General features: G+C 35.1%; 1 protein-coding gene across 1 annotated transcript in view; it reads right to left on the bottom strand.

Moving 5' to 3' along the window:
- The window catches only part of LOC145241331 (E3 ubiquitin-protein ligase SHPRH-like), a 91,454-nt gene that overhangs the window by 65,957 nt on the left and 8,285 nt on the right, over positions 1-17,212 (bottom strand). The window contains exons 4-8 of the mRNA XM_080104165.1: positions 15,267-15,342; positions 13,092-13,266; positions 9,860-10,030; positions 7,650-7,757; positions 3,224-3,350 (exon numbers count right to left, since the gene is read on the bottom strand). Coding sequence (XP_079960291.1) covers positions 3,224-3,350; positions 7,650-7,757; positions 9,860-10,030; positions 13,092-13,266; positions 15,267-15,342 — 657 coding nt within the window. The remainder of the gene's footprint in view (positions 1-3,223; positions 3,351-7,649; positions 7,758-9,859; positions 10,031-13,091; positions 13,267-15,266; positions 15,343-17,212) is intronic.

Here is a 17,212-nt window from a genome sequence, read left to right as displayed (position 1 = left end):
CTCTCATTCTGTCAGCCATGACTAGGTAGAAGTCCAAAGTAATTCGCAATTGTATTTTGAGTGTCGCCTGCACTGAGGATTCAACCTTCAACCTCCAGAAGAGTGTAAATTATCAAATACTTTATCAACTATGTTACAGGTTCACACAGGTTCCTGAGTTTCACAGAAAGATCTGTAGCAGACAAAACTCGCTACAATCACAGGCAGGAGCTAATTCTTGCGGCTCAAGATTTGAAATCCATTTTCTCCCTGGCTTGTCCAATCACAAGCCAGCTCTCAATCACGTGACCGAGTACATAGAAGGCGAAATCTGAAACTCTTAACCCTCTTTCTTCCTAACTCTGCCGGACCCCAGGTCGAACGGGAGTACAATAAGCTGACATGGTGACCTTTCAAACTCCCATTTATTTCCACATGCAGTACCCAAACGAACTTTGTTTGTCCTGCTACAAAACTGCTCTCGTCAATACACCGACACACACACACCCATGACAACAAGTAAATACACTGAAGACCTTTCCCTTTCTTTCTCCTTTAACCAGCTTCCTTCATCCAAATGACTACTAGCTATAAACACATGTAAACAGAACTATTCTCTCCTCAACAAGCTGGCAATATATTGAATCTATCTTCACACAAGAACATTTCAACCTACTAACCTGTTTCTCTCTTGTACTAATGCTACTAACGAAAATGACAAATAAAGTTGGTTATTAATATAGAATGAAACTCCATTCATCTCGTTGTCTCTTATTCTATAAATCCCAGAATGCAACAAGATACACTTGAAAAAGGTTGGAGGTTACATCAGCCGAAACGTTGTGAACACTCAAGATGAGAACATTAGTCCAAATAATCCAAATAATAAAAATGATTAAAAACTAAACATTTCATTTTACATATGCGGACTGTTAGGAGTCTGAGCCCATGATAAAACAAGTGTCTCAAACATCCAGTCCGGAAACTGTCTTTCTGCCATCCACAGTTATAAACCATTTTCATGACCAATATATACCCCATTTTTGAATCTATATAAATAAAACCGTAAATGTATGTATGTGTGTGTGTGAAAATATTTAACTGATAAACTCTTAAACTACAGGTCACATAGCACTGAAATTAACAGGAAATAATAATCATACACCAAGGATGAGTCATAACAAGTAAAATCTTTGTTTGGATGAATAATGCGTACAGAAATATGCCAACAAGTTGAAATGCAAAATGTTTATTTCAACTTGCCAACATATTTCTATTGCTTTTGTGTATGTGCAAATTAATTCATAGCTTGAAGCGGTTTAATTTTAAATCTTTCTTATCTATCTGTTGATAGCTTAAATGATAGGGAACGTGGCTGGAACACTGTTTTGATTCTAGCTGATAGCACTTAAGGCACTTATTTTTAACTTTTGAAATCAGTACTACATCTATATATATAAACTCGTATTCCTGCCTGTTTGTTTATTTGTTCACAATTTGATTAATATATACAAAAGTCCTATTAATTTAATATTTCATTCATTTCTATATATAGTATGATTCTTGCAAAATATACAATTAAGAGGTGACGTCATTTGCATATTACATTAGGGAAAATTGATTTTATTAATTAGCGGTGTGTTAGTTATTGTTTATAGTGCCGAAATATCTGGTTGAGAGTTTGTCACATACTTCTCCTTTTTTGGAGGTGGGGGGGGGTACATTTTCGTGTTTTCATTCATTCTTTTATTTTTTAAATTTTTTGTTGGGGTAATGATGGAGTTGACATATAATAATGAACAACTGCTCAATATTCTTAGTATAGCAGGTGTGACCAAACCAAACTTCGTCGACCCTGGCAATGCTGGGTATCCATGCTAGTATATATATATATATAATATTCAAACCAGATTTTTGTCAAGGTTTACTCCCCTAGCCTTTGCCGAGACATCCACAAGGCAATGGAGGTATTTGCCCATAGCTTGGGGTTGGTTCATGATGATGAGGATACAAATAAGATAAAAACAAAAACATTGCAACCACAACAAAATCCATCTATGAGAGGTTATCAAAGTAATTTGCATCTTGCCTTTTGACATTATGCACACACCCAAGCTGATGTCATCGTCAATTATATAAAGTGATCAGACAATTTAACAGATTTATGGTTTCTCTTATTTACATGTAAATTTAATGTTAAATTCCATTAATAGCTTTTCATTGCAGTGACTTTTAATGGCTTATCAAGAGCTATCGTTCTATGGATGAAGATCCCGTCAATAAATTCACTAATCTTGTGTAGTATCACAGTCAACTGTTAATCTTGCAGAACAAAATCTATATTGCTTGTCACTAAGTCATTTCTTTTTGCTAAGATAGTTGACAACTTCTTATTATAAATTTAAACAAATTGCTCATGATACACTGAGATGCAGAGGATATTTTTAAATATTAGACAAATAACTCTTGCAAGATGATGGGAAGTATTTCTCTCTTAATCAACAATTGAACAGCTTCATAAGACAGAAACTATTTGCAGTTTCTTGAGTATTATGTTCATAATGTTGTCTGGACCAGTTGCCTTATTGGCATCAGTGTTCTTGATTAGTTTGGCAACATCCTAGAAAGTAATTTGGATATTCACCTGAAGATTTTTCTGTCGTAGGAGGAAAATTCTGGAAATAAGTATCCTTGATCGCAAAGGGTCAAATTCATTGCAAATTTTTTTATAAAAATTTAGCTTTAGCAGATGGTTAGGAAATCACGTTGGTATAGAGGTATTATAAATTTGCTCAGGACCCTGTTTGTTATTTACAAAAACTTATGAGAATCAAGTCGACTGTAATTAAGTTTTTAAAGTATGAATGATAATTAGTTTTTAATGGCATAAACAGTAATTCATTTTTATAGTATGAACCAGAATTAGATTTCAATACCATATACAGTGATTACTTTTTATAGCACAAACCATAATTAGTTTTTAATGGCATAAACATTAATTTTTTATAGTATGAATCATAATCAGTTTTTAATGGCATAAACATTAATTTTTTTATAGTATGAATCATAATCAATTTTTAATGGCATAAACATTTTTTGTATGAATCATAATCAGTTTTTAACGGCTTAAACAGTAATTTTATAGCATAAACCATAATTAGTTTTTAATGACATAAACATTAATTTTAATGCCTTCAATATGATTTTCTGTAAAAGTGAATAAAAAAAATCATATAAGAATTACCAATGCTATGCGGTAAATCAACATAATTGAGTTCTTTACACAACGTTTGGTAGGTCGTCACAACAATGTCATAAGATGCCAGCTTGCACGGGTGGACATAACTTTGTTTATTTACACCTTCGTATACCTGAAATTAATATGAAAATACATGTATATATATATATATGTATATGCATGTATGCCTGAAATAAATATGAAAATATATATATATATATGTATATGCATGTATACCTGAAATAAATATGAAAATATGTATATGTATATGCATGTATACCTGAAATGAATTTGAAAATATATGTATATACAATTATATAAAATTACGCTAAAACCAGGCCAAAACTCAAACAAAAACAACCTGCCTTCTCCCTTGAGGTTCGCATTTACGAACATCTGTGGGCTTAGAACTAATTTAAATGATGTTGAAGCATTTCTCCTAACAAACACCCCGGATATCTTAGCACTAAGTGAGACTAACCTACACTCCTCCATCCCCTCTAACTACTTTAACATGCCTGGATACCTCCCACTCTGTCGTAAGGACTCTGACAGACATATGCATGGGCTTGGAGTCTATATTCGAAACACCCTCCCTTTGACTAGAGAAACTAAACTAGAATCGGACGATCAAGCCTTTATGTGCTTTAGACTTAACATGCAACATAACATTAGCTTCTTTTATTTTCTCTACCGCTCTCCCTTGACCCAGGACTGTGCCCTAATAAACAAAGTCTCTGACAGCAAAGATACAGCACTTTCCCTCGACACTAGTGCACAAGTTCATGTATTTGGTGACTTCAATGTCCACCACAGCAACTGGCTTGGATTTTCTACTTACACAGACGCAGCTGGTACCACAACACGTAACTTCTCTATATCTCATTCCCTATCACAGATGGTTACGTTTCCAACCTGTTTCCCAGACCAGCAAGAGCAACATGCATCACTTCTAGATGGGTTTCTGACCACAGTTCCCGATGACTGTGTAACGAATGCCAACAGCCCTCTTGGGAACGCCGATCATGCAGCGGTAATGATTGAAACCGCCCTAAACTCTAGAGCCAAAACTGAAGAGCCACTGCTCAAAACAACAAGATATTATAAAAAGGCTGACTGGGAAGCCATCAGAGACCTCATCAGGGACGCTCCATGACAAAATATCTTTTCACTTCCTGCTGAACATTGCACAAATGAGACCACTGAATAGTTCAAAGCGGCAATTGAAGCACATGTTCCCACACGCAAATTTTATAGCAAACCCCACTCTCCCCAATGGTTCACTTCAACTTGTGCAGCTACCATAGCGCAAAGGCAGCATGCATACCGCAGATTTAACCGACATAAGTTCAGTTCAAACAGACAGAAGTACATAGAAGCCAGAAATAACTGTAAGAAAGAAATAGCGACAGCTAAGAAGGAATTTACTGAAACCACCCAAAAACACATCGAAGCACAGAAATTAGGATCCCGAGACTTCTGGAAAATCTACAACAGTGTAGTAAATAATGGGCAATCAATTCCCCCCCCCCCTATCCAACAATCATGAGGTTGTTTGCTCAGCAACTGAGAAGGCTAACTTGCTTGGCAGACGGTTTGCTTCCAACTCCACACTGGACTCTGCTAACCACCCCCTGCCTGACTTTCCCTTGCAGACAGACGCCACACTAGATGATCTGAAAATCACCCCTGCTCAGGTGCATGCTATCATAAGAAAGCTTGACACTGCAGAAGCATCTCATCCTGGCTGTGCTATTAAAAAAGTGCACTGCCGAAGTAGCTCCAGTTCTCTCCAAACTTTACAACAAATGCCTTAATGAATCCTGCTTTCCGGGTTGTTGGAAAACCACTTCTGTGGTACCAATATTCAAGAATTCTGCCGAAAGAACTGACCCACCAAATTATCGCCCCATTAGCCTCCTCTCACTTTTCGCCAAAATATTTGAGACCATAATTAACCATGCTCTAGTCCGGCAACTTACAGATGCTAAACTTCTGACTGACAAACAATATGGATTTAGGCAAGCCCGTTCCACAGCAGACATCCTAATTGTAATCTCAGAACATATATACCAGTCACTGGACAAAGCGAAGGAGGGTAGAGCGGTAGCTCTAGATATATCTAAGGCTTTTGACAGGGTATGGCATGAGGGTCTTCTCAAGAAAAGCAGATCATACGGCATCACTGGAAGAATACATAACATAATTAGATCCTTCTTGGATAAGAGAAAAATCCAGGTTGTCCTTGACATCTAAACAATATGATGTATAAATGCGGGAGTGCCTCAGGGGTCTATCCTTGGACCTCTGCTATTCTTAATATTCATAAATGACCTCCCTGGCAAAATTGTCTGTGAGATGAGTATGTATGCTGACGACACCACGCTCTATAACAGACACAACAAGAAAACAAATGAACACATATCTAAAGAAATGGCAGAAACACTAGAGGATGACCTCCGATCCGTAGTGGAATGGGGACAAAAATGGCTGGTTACCTTTAATGCATCTAAAACCAAACTCCTATCTTTACATTATCAACGCTCTGATCCCCATCTGGCATCAATTGAAATGAATGGCTCTCGTCTTGAAGAGGCCCCGTGTTTTGACAAGCTTCTGGATTTGTCCTTTATTCTTGATCTGAAATGGAACATGTACATCAAGTGTGTTGCCAAGGTCGCTGAAAAGATGGTGGGATCCTTCTACCGCTCAGAAGATATCTCACTACTGATGCAATTCTCTATCTATATAAAAGCCAAGTATGTCCAAGGATGCCAAGACTAAACTTGTTTCCTTCAATAATTACAAGAACCCTTCCCTACTGCCAATAGCAATGGCCAATGACTCTTTATCTGAAAGTACATCTTTTAAACTGCTTGGCCTAACGTTCACAGGAAACATGAGTTGGAACAATTACATTGAGAACATCGCCAGGGCCGCTATGAAGAAGGTGAGTTCTCTCTACCATGATAGAAAGCTACTAATGCCTGAAAGTATCCTATACCTCTATAAGGCCACCATTCACCCATGTATGGAGTATTATATTTGGGCTGGTGCATCTGCCACTAGTCGCTCGCTCTTAGAAAAGATTCAAAAGAGAGTCGCCAATCTGATAGGTCCTGAACTGTCAGCTAAACTTCAACCTCTGTCCCATCGACGAAATGTTGCATCCCTCTGCCTGTTCTACAAGTACTTTAACAGAGAATGCTCTGACGAACTGCAAGCACTTGTGCCCCCACGATGTAAATACCCCAGACAAACCCGACAAGCAGCTAAATCCCACCCCTTCACAGTAGAGATCCCTAAATGCAAGAGAGCCTTCTACTCCAGTAATTTCTTCCCCAGAACAGCTAGACTTTGGAATTCCCTTCCGGGTCCCTGCTTCCCCGACTGCACTGACATGCAGAAGTTCAAGTGCAACATGAACCAACATCTTGTTGCCCAACTTCCCACACAGTATCCCTGATGCTTATGTCCCTGATAGTAGCCACCTACAACAAAGTGGCAATGCCTTGTTCAGGGTGAAAATGTAATAAAAAAAAAAAATTTTAAATATGTATATATATATATATATATATATATATGTATATGCATGTATACCTGAAATAAATATGAAAGTATATGTATATGTATATATATGTATATGCATGTATACCTGAAATAAATATGAAAATACATAATGCAATAATAAAAATAATAAAAATATGCATATGAATTGCGAAATTAATATTTTTTTCTAATTAACAAAAGACTAGAAAAATTCATATTATTTACTGATTTTATCTGGAATTATACATCTACCTCTAGTCTCTTAATCTTAGGTAAGGTTCAAAAAAGAGTCTCCAATCTAATACCTTTTTTTTCTCTACTCCTCTTTAATTAGTACCCATTCTTCCATTTGCTTTTCCTACTGATATATATTTATATATCTTTTATATTTGTTCATTTTTAAACTAAATGGCCTCAAGCTGGTCTTTTCTTTGTTTTTGAATATTAAAATTCTGGCTTTTGTCCTCTCCTGATGATAAGCATTTAGCTTCAAAATGCCATGGTATAAAGAGGTTCTTTTTTTCCATTTCATTCTTTATTAATCTAATGATATAATAAAGTTGTATATAACTTTTGTTTCTCATTTGTTACTTATTCATATATATATATATATATATATATATATATATATATATATACACACACACACACACACACACACACACACACCACACACAAACAAATATATTGAATCAATTACAGTGAAGCTGCATAGCTTATTGCACACTTTGATCTTAATTTGCTTCCGTTTGTGTCGATCCGTTACACCTCTGCATTGTATTGCCTTGCTTCAAGCAAACTACATTAACCTATTAAAACTGATACATTCAACTTTGTCATCGTGTATTTCAATGTGAAATAAACTATGTAGGTTTATACTTACAAAGACTTTAACAGCATTCTTATGTATGTGCTTCTTGATCTCGTCTAACCACTGATGATGAATTGACATCGGGGTAACAATTAATGTGGCACCAGAAGGAATGGGATCCTAAAAATAAATTTTGATTACTTCTTTTTTTTATAAGAAATTAAGGTGCTTGTGCAGTATAATAAAACGTTGAATAAATGCATTTTAGGTAATTACGGGTCGTGCCGAAATAAATTAGTATAAATTCTAAAAATTACGAAAGATTATCCAGTGCTAGATGGATTCTTAACAAAAAAAATCATTCCCAATTATGTTGTTTACAAATGTGTATAAAAATGGCAGGGTCTTAATTTAAGTTAAGGGAGATAAGTCAGTTTGTCATACTAAATTGGTTGCACAACTCTTCTACATTAAAACATACGATAAAACTTGAAATTTTGATAAATTCTATTTTTACTTGTAATTATTTTTTACTGGATTACTTTTGTAATTTTTGTTAAGGATTCCCTAACTGTAAAGCTGCACATAAAGACAGTGAGAGGTTACATTGACCAAAACATTTTGAAAATAACAATCAGTGGTTGTTTCGAGTAATGCAGTCAAAAATAAAATAATGGGGAAAAGTATCTGATGTACTTATGTATCAGGCAAAAATATTTGTGTACACTAAAAATTACAAAAGATTATTAAGTAAAATTTTAATAAAAATTGAATTATTTGGTTCTTGTCCAGAATTTTCCATCTGGTAAAAAAAGAAAAACAATCTGTATAATGTACGTACCTGTGACAAAACAAAAATATCATATCCCAAAAATCATGCAAATTTTATGAGTATCCATGGATTGATTGTTTCACTCACCATTTAAAAATAAATCTCAAGAAACAAAGGGAAATAACTCCACAATAATTCATACTTGCTAGATTTATGTTATAATGTCTATGAATTCCCATTTAATTCTTATTTATAAAAATAAAACTATTTGATTAATTTACATTATTTTTGGAATACAATATTTTTGTTTTGTCATGGACACATACATGATACAGATTTTTCTTTATTTTTTATTTATCCGCATTTTTATTTAACTCTGAAGGACAAGACCGACTGCATGATGGCTTCAATCTTAGATATGTTGGCTTAAAGACGCATATTGGAAATATGAATATGAATTTTATTTATTACTAAAACTCTACTCAATATGGATGTATTTGCTGATGACACCATGCTCTTTAACAGACTTAAGCAGAAAATGGATGAACACGTATCTAAGGAAATGGCTAAAACCTTAGACGAAGACCGGCCTGTAGTAGAATGGCGACATAAATGGATGATAACATTCAATGCTGCTAAGATTAAACTTCTTTCCTTTAATAATTACAAGAAACCTGCTCAACTACTGATAGCCATGGTTAATGATACACTACTTGAAAGTTCTTCATTCAAACTCCTCAGCTTAACATTCACAGGCAACATGAACTGGAACAAATACATTGAGGACATTGCTAAGGCTGCTGTGAAGAGGCTGGGCTCTCTCTACCATGCTAGAAGATTACTCACATCTGAGAGTACTTTGCACCTTTACAAAGAAACTATTCACTAATGTGGGTTGGTGCATCTGCCACTAATCTCTCGCTCTAAGACAGAGTTAAAAAAAAACACCAACCTAATAGGTTTCACCCTATCAACTAAACTCCAACCTCTGTCTCATTGCTTAAATATTGCATCTTTGTGTACAAGTATTTTATTGAAATGTGCTCCAACAAACTGAAAGCACTTGTACACCCTCAACGTAAATACCCTTGACTAATTCAACAAGCAGCAAAATCCCACCCCTTCATTGTAGAAATCCCTAAATATCAGAGAGCCTTCTACTTTAATAGTCTCTTCCCTTGAACTGCTAGACTTTGAAATTCCCTCAGAGTCCCTTCTACCTTGACTGTACTGACGTGCAGAAGTTCGAGTGTAATATGAATAGACATCTTGCTGCTCAAATCCCTACATAGTTTCTCTGTAGCCATAACGTCAAAGTATCCCTGTGCCTTGTTTGGGGTGAAATAACAGTTAAAAAAAAAGCACAAATAGTTTTGGTTGATACATAAGTAAATGAAACAGTTTTATTTGATTTTTAACTGTTATATTTCACTTGTGTGTTAATCGGATCAACCAAAATGAGAATAGTTGTGCAAATAATACAAAACCGATTTTATAAACGAATACTTACTGATCCGACTTGACAGTGGGGACACAAGAACGAAGAAATGTTGAGATCCTCATCACAATCAACACAATCATAATGAAGCCAAACTCCACAAAACTCACACTGGATTTCATTCCCCAGAAATTCCATCGAACCACATATACATTGAAATTCAGCATCTTCTCGATTCGGATCCTAGAAAATAAAAGCAATTCTTAATAAAGGTAATCAATGATTTTATATTAATTTATTTATTGCGGACTGATGAAGGCCAGAGGAATAGTTAGCCAAAACATTGCAAAACAACTAAGAAAGATGAGGATAATAGTCCGCAATAAATAAATTAATAAATAATACTCATCTCAATAATGAATTCCAATTAAAATCAATGATTTTATCGCAAATCGTCGTTTGCATGCGAAAACTGGATGGGCAATGATTGCTCATTGTTTACGATGAAATTCACTGCTCGATTTCAACATAGGCTGTAGCGTCAATTATGTGCTAATGGTCACCGCTATAATGAAAGCATTTTTGATTCTTGTTGAAAATTGCCCCAGTATTAAAAAAACAAAAAAAGAAAAGTTTGTACAACATATCCGTCCTGAAAAAAAAAAATCATGTAAACTGATGAGATATATTTATTTTAATAAAAGAAAATCATTTTTAAGAAATTAATGGGAATTTGTAGGCATTACAACATAAATCTAGTAAGTTTGAATTATTGTTGAGTTATCTCCTATTTGTTTTTTTAGAGATTTTTCACCCCTCAGATACTCATAAAATTCAATGTTATTATTTAATAAAACTACTTGATCGATTTACATTATTTTTAAGTATGATACTTTTGTTTGATTTTAATATAGGGTGGAATTCTGGACAAGAACCGAAATTTCTTTCTAAGCAACATCACAACTCAACTTATTTTAAGGTTACAATGACACCTGATTTCTCCACCAAACGACAGACTTACAAAAATGAATAAACATCTCCCAACTGAACACAAACAGGACATCAGCTTAAGGACCATTTGTTTCTGAGGCCCACAAAATCCCAATCCATCTCCTTAGCCTGTCTTGCTGAAATGTATACAAACTAGCAGGGAGACATGACGTTGCCCAGGATTGAATGATGATCAACAAATGTTTCGCACTCATTTTTATTGTCATCAAAAGCAGTGAAATCGGACATTTTTTTTTCAATCAAATCAATTGCCTGCTCTAGTTGGGGACCCATAGCAGTGCACTGGGAGGAAGCTTCACATGCCTCCCAACAGTGACTTAGTCCACAATACTTTGCAGTTTACATTGCACTGTAAAGAACCTACTGTTGATTTTATAAAATCATTTTTATATATAACAGCTTAAATTAAAACTAATACCTACAATTCACACTTTATTTATGCTGTTATATTAATTTATTTACGACTGAATGAATTAGTTCAACCAGGCCATAAAGGGTTAAGGTTACAATGACATCCAATTTCTCCACCAAACGACAGGCTTGCAAAAATGGACAAATATCTTTCAACTGAACACAAACAGGACATCAGATTAAGGACCATTTGTTTCTGAGACCCACAGAATCCCAATCCATCTACTGAGCCTGGAATTTAATGGAGATATTGGTCTCATCAGCCAGCCTACTTGTAAATGACAGGCTGCTTTATTTATCATTGAACATAAAAACATATGGTACTTGTTCAGAATTCCTCCCTAAATAAATAAACAAAAATCTTTATGATGTACATACTTATGATGGAAAGGAAATATCGCATTCCAAAAATCACGTAAACTGACCAAGTAGATTTATTTTTATATAGAAAATTACTTTCAACCAAATTTTAGTTTTTCCAATATCACCATGTTAAAAATGGTTTTCTAAAATCTTGCAAGTTCGAATTATTTGGAGTTATTTCCCTTATTTTCAAGATGACACTGCAGTATTGTCACTGTTTGTTTGGTCACCAAATTTCATATTCTTATTTAAAAATAAAACAACTTGATCAATTTATATGATTTTTGGAATATGATAAGTACATACATCATACAGATTTTTCTTTATTTTGTTATTTAATATAGGGGAAATTCTGAACAAGCAATAAACCTACAGAACATCATTAATTCCATAAAATTTTGAGTAATGTGATTTCCTACAATAAAACCTCATTTAAAAGAGGTAATCACTTTTTCCAAAGGGCACAATCGATTTCTTATGTGATCGAAACCCAAGGCAAATATTTTCCTCATCATCTGCAACATGCATCTATGCACTCAATGCACCCAACTAAACATGCAGCATTATGCATGTTTACACTACAGTTGTGTTGTATTGTTTTATTTTTTGTTAAAGCTCGGCATTGCTTAAGCGACATGTGTTGCCGGTGACATGTGTACTGTGATGGAGGTCTCGATTTGTTTCAGATTTAGGTGGTCTTTCAGTTGGATTGTTCAGGTAGGTGTAGGGTTTTGAGGACAAGTGTTTCTTGTGATAGCTTTTGACATTGTTTTGAAGCTTTCTTTGGATTACATTGTTTACGATTTCAAAATTTGGACTGGTGCATTTGCTACTAGTCTCTCACTCCTGGACAGAGTTCAAAAGAGAGTCGCCAACTTGATAGGTCCTGAACTGTCAGCTAAGCTTCAATGTCTGTCACATCGATGAAATGTTGCATTCTGCCTGTTTTACAAATATTTTAATGGTAGATGCTTATTGATTGAGATTGTCGGACTGACTTCCTCATCTTGGTTGCTATAGTCACAATGTTTCGGCCGTTTTGCCCTCCAGCCTTCATCAGGTGTTTTGTTCCCGAGTTCGATACAAAACACCTGATGAAGGCTGGAGGGCAAAACGGCCGAAACGTTGTGACTATAACAACCAAGATGAGGAAGTCAGTCCGACAATCTCAATCAATGAAAACACCTCATCTCCAAAATACAGACAATTACTGTAGATGCTTATGCACGAAAAATTTACTTTCACCATGATTAATGTTGCACCATCCTGCCCCACACCATGGGGCAACCAAATATATGCCAGAAAATCCGTTCTGGCAAAAATTTACTTTCACCATGACGATTGTTTGCGCAAATTTTCAAAAAAATCAAAGGAGTAATTATTAAGAAAATTGCAAATGGACGAACATGAGTGAATTACTAGATTCAATCCCTTCTTTGTCTGAGTACCAAAAATAAAATAAAAGCAAGGATGATAGTTCAAAACAAAAAAAAAACAACAAAAAAAAACATGAAATTACCTGTGTGATATTTGCTGATTTCAAAGCGTGAAAGTTTGACGTCCACTCGGGTAAATTTGGTCGTGGATTGAGCAAAAGACAAGATAAAACCTCAACTGTTTTTCCCAAACCCATTTCGTCAGCAAGAATACCACCAGGCGTCCTTGGAACAACGGTCGGTTTTTTGTTCACAATTCTGAAAAATAAACAGAATTTTTTTTTATCATATCTCAGACCTGCACTCCGGTGTTTGGACATGGAAATTGGAAGATTGAGATTGGAAGGCATGCAAAGAAAAGTAACATAACTAACAACAAGAATAAAAGATTAGAAAAATTAGGATTAGCTACTTTACTAGAGAGCTGATTTGATAGAAACTTTTAAAGTAATTAACCCTTTATGACCTGAATTATGATGTAGATGATTAAAAAATACTTATTGCTTCATTTTAGTTAGTTTAAAGGGTAATGATACTATGAGTTTCTTCAAACTGGAAAAATTATGAAGTTCAGTAGTTAAATTACTACTAAGAATTTTTGCATTTCATAAACTTAACTTGATTATTATCCATAGTGCATGAAAAAGTGATTATGACAACAAACGAAATCCTCCACTCTCTGAAACAGATGGCGGCATGTTGAATGTAAACAATGAACAGTTGCAATCTGGAGGTATCTGGCATCAACCCAGATACTGAACTAATACGTACAAGGCGTGTTTCAATCAATTCCCACTTTATTTATGCCATCATATTCATTTATTTATAACTGAACGAATTAGTTCAACCAGGTCATAAAGGATTTATAACATTTCTAACTATGGTGGATATAATATGTACCTCCCTGCCAGGCATAATTTTCAGATGCCAACACATTAGGGTAAGCGCAGTCTGTCTTACAAAATATGCCTGAGCAACCCCATCAGCATTCCCCAGCAAGGCCACCTCAGGCGATTATAAATAAACTAACCCCTTCTAAGAGAGAAGGCAAAGCCTGAGAGGGTGAACCTCCTTAGATTGAGCAGAACCATACCTCAGCCCAATGACAGCAAAGTCATTATTGGTCTATCTTTTTAATATTTCTACTCAATCTGGAAAGTTGTTTGTCTAATCAAATTTTAAAAAGTAGATCTATTTACAAATTGATTTTTTTACTACTAACAATAGTAAAACATTTTTAAAACAAGTTCTTGATGATCCGTCAACTTAAGTAGTCCAATTTACCAAATTTTCACTACTAATGATTACTACAATATTATCTCATTGACTGTACACTCATTAATCCTTATCCTTGACAGGCTTCTGGACCTTAATATGTGGTTACTCCTTTGTAAAAAAAATAGAAAAATGGAACCCTGGCATGTTAGCAGAATATTGCTGGAATATAAAAATGGAGGATGACGCTCAACATGAGGTTTAAGAGGACAGCCGCTTTTTAAACTGATATCTCTATTTTTAACTCATAATCAATAATAATAATAATAATAATATGGTACATGAAACGATGCCTAATCTAGAAAAATAACAGTCAACTTTAGGATCAGGATAATTTTCTTACACTAAAACATGTACATTTTTTAAGCTGAAATTTATTGCACAGTGTTATGAATCCAGTTTTTTGGGGGTTTTTTAAAGAGATTTTTTGCCTGTAAATAATGAATAATAAAAATAACAATACTGAAAAGCTTTGTAAAGAGAATGGGAGAGATTGGAATCAGAGGGATAACTGATAAGATACAACGGATAACAATAATGAAAACGGCTGAAATATTAAAGAAAACTCTTGAATGTGGAGACTAACACACATGAGCTACAGGCACAAACGGAACATACAGAAAATGTTACAGATGTAAAATACAAAGGAGCATCACATGGAATCAAGAAAACTGAAACACTAGCCAGACCACTGCTGGATGAGTGCAAAGAGAACTGGGACCTTGGGAAGGCTTTTTGCCATCTAAAATTTCAATGGCTACCACCAATGAGAAACCAATGGTAAGTGGCTGTTACAATAACAATTACAATTATGATAATGCAATGGTTATCAAAAGAGGTGGAGAGTACTGCAAATCTGGGGAGACTTCTTGTCACTCAGAGTCCAGAGAATGCCACAAGTTGTTCCCAAAGAGAAATTTTTGATAATGGCCTGTGTAACTACTCCTAGTAAGTAAATAATAATTGCAGAAACAATTACTTACATTCCTCCATGCTTGTTATAGTACAAGATTTTTCCATCAAGAGTTTTAAATTCCACATACAGGGGATGCAATCGTTCTGTGAAATACAAAAATACAAAGAATTTTTTTAGATGAGAATTGGATTATTTTGGATTATTCAAATTACTATTCGCATCTTGGCTGTTATTTTCACAATGCTTCAACCAATGTAACCTCTGACCTTCTGACTGGTTATGGCTGATGTAACAAGAATAATATACCGCTGTGGATTAAATAAAGAGTTCACTTTGAAATTCTATATGGAGTTTTATGTTCAGCAGAAAGATTTCCAAGTTTGAAAACATTCACCTGATGAAGGTTTGAAGTCATATGGATGGAAAATAACAATCATAATAAAAATAATCCAAATAATTCACAAAATATAGAATTTTATTAAATAGTTTTAATTTTACTTCAAAATAAGAGATTACGCAATATTTCATGGTGTACATTGGTTTTCATTGGACGATTGCCCTCATCAACATTTTGATCACTCTTCTTATGGTGTGTCGTTCATTTATAGCAATGTTTGTTTTTTCAGAATCTTAATTCTGAAACCACTATCAATAATTTCCATCACTCTTTATCTGTGCCTAAACCTAAACGTAAAGTCCATGAACAAAACTTCTTTCTTAGAAGAGCGAAGAGCACGCCTGTGGAAGTGTCTTCTGTTTTCTTGCTTTCCAGCTGACTACAATCTGATTGTCTTCAAGTCCAACGTAAACAAGTTTTTGATGATCCGTTCCATTTAAGTTAACAAATTTACTGAATTTCCATTACTAACGATTACTATATTGTCCAATTGACTACTGTACACTCTTAACCCTTATCCTCGAGTGGTCTCTTGGCCTTCATAAGTGGTGATGGCTATGTAAAAAAAAAAGATGTTTGTTGATTATTATAATGCTCTCATTTATGTTGGTTTCGATATGGCATTGTTCGAGGTCATTCCAAGTTTTCCTCAACTTTTTCCTCCCTTACTCTCAATTAAGATGTGTGCCTGTGTTGTGACATGGCTCGATCATGTATCTACAGTTCACAGATAAAGAGCGAAACTGGTTGGAGTCAGTTGAAGCTGTGAGTTTTTTTTTACTCACATTCACTTCTAACAAGGCATATTGCAAATGGGACTATGCCTAAGAAAGATTAACAATATGTTGGTATACATTACATTTAAACTTCTGCATACCAGTACAGTTAGGGAAGCAGGTAGCAGGAGGAAATTCCAAAGTCTAGCTGTTCAAAGGGAGAAACTATTAAAGTAGAAAGCTTTACAGTAGAAAAGGGGTGAGATTTTGTTGCTAAGCGGGTTTGTCATGTTTATGTACGTCAAAGGGGTACAAGTGCAACGAGTTCAGAGCAAATGCTATTAAAATACTTGTAAAAAAAGCACAGAGATGCAATATTGCGGCAATGGGACAGGGGTTGGAGCTTAGTTGACAAAGTGGGACCTATTAGATTGAAAACTCTTTTTTGGACCCTATTCAAGAGGGATAGGCTAGTGCTAGATGCACCAGCCCAGATGTGGCAACAATGCTCCATGCATTGGCGAATGATGGCCTTGTAGAAGTATAGGATAATCTCAGGTGAGAGTAATCTTCTAGCACGGTAGAGGGAATCTACCTTTTTTACAGCAGCCTTTGCAATGTCCTCTATGTATCTGTTCCAGTTCATATTGCCCGTAAATGTTAAGCTGAATGAAGAATTCTCAGGTAGGGTGTTATTTATCATGGATATAGGTGGTTGGAGAGGCGTTTTGTAATTGTTAAAGGAGAGCAGCTTAGTATTACTAGCATTAAATGTTATCTTTTTGCGGCCCCATTCAACTACGGTCTGGAGGTCATTTTCTAAGGATTCTCCCATTGTCTTGGATTTGTTTACATCCGTTCTTCCCTCGTGTATGCTATAGAATGTTGTATCATCAGCAA

This window comes from Euprymna scolopes, chromosome 20 (assembly GCF_053919585.1).
Source record: "Euprymna scolopes isolate OS-2025 chromosome 20, ASM5391958v1, whole genome shotgun sequence".
Classification (NCBI taxonomy): domain Eukaryota; kingdom Metazoa; phylum Mollusca; class Cephalopoda; order Sepiida; family Sepiolidae; genus Euprymna; species Euprymna scolopes.
The sequence above is the reverse complement of the archived record's forward strand: the minus strand, read 5'-3'. Positions and strand labels throughout refer to the sequence as shown.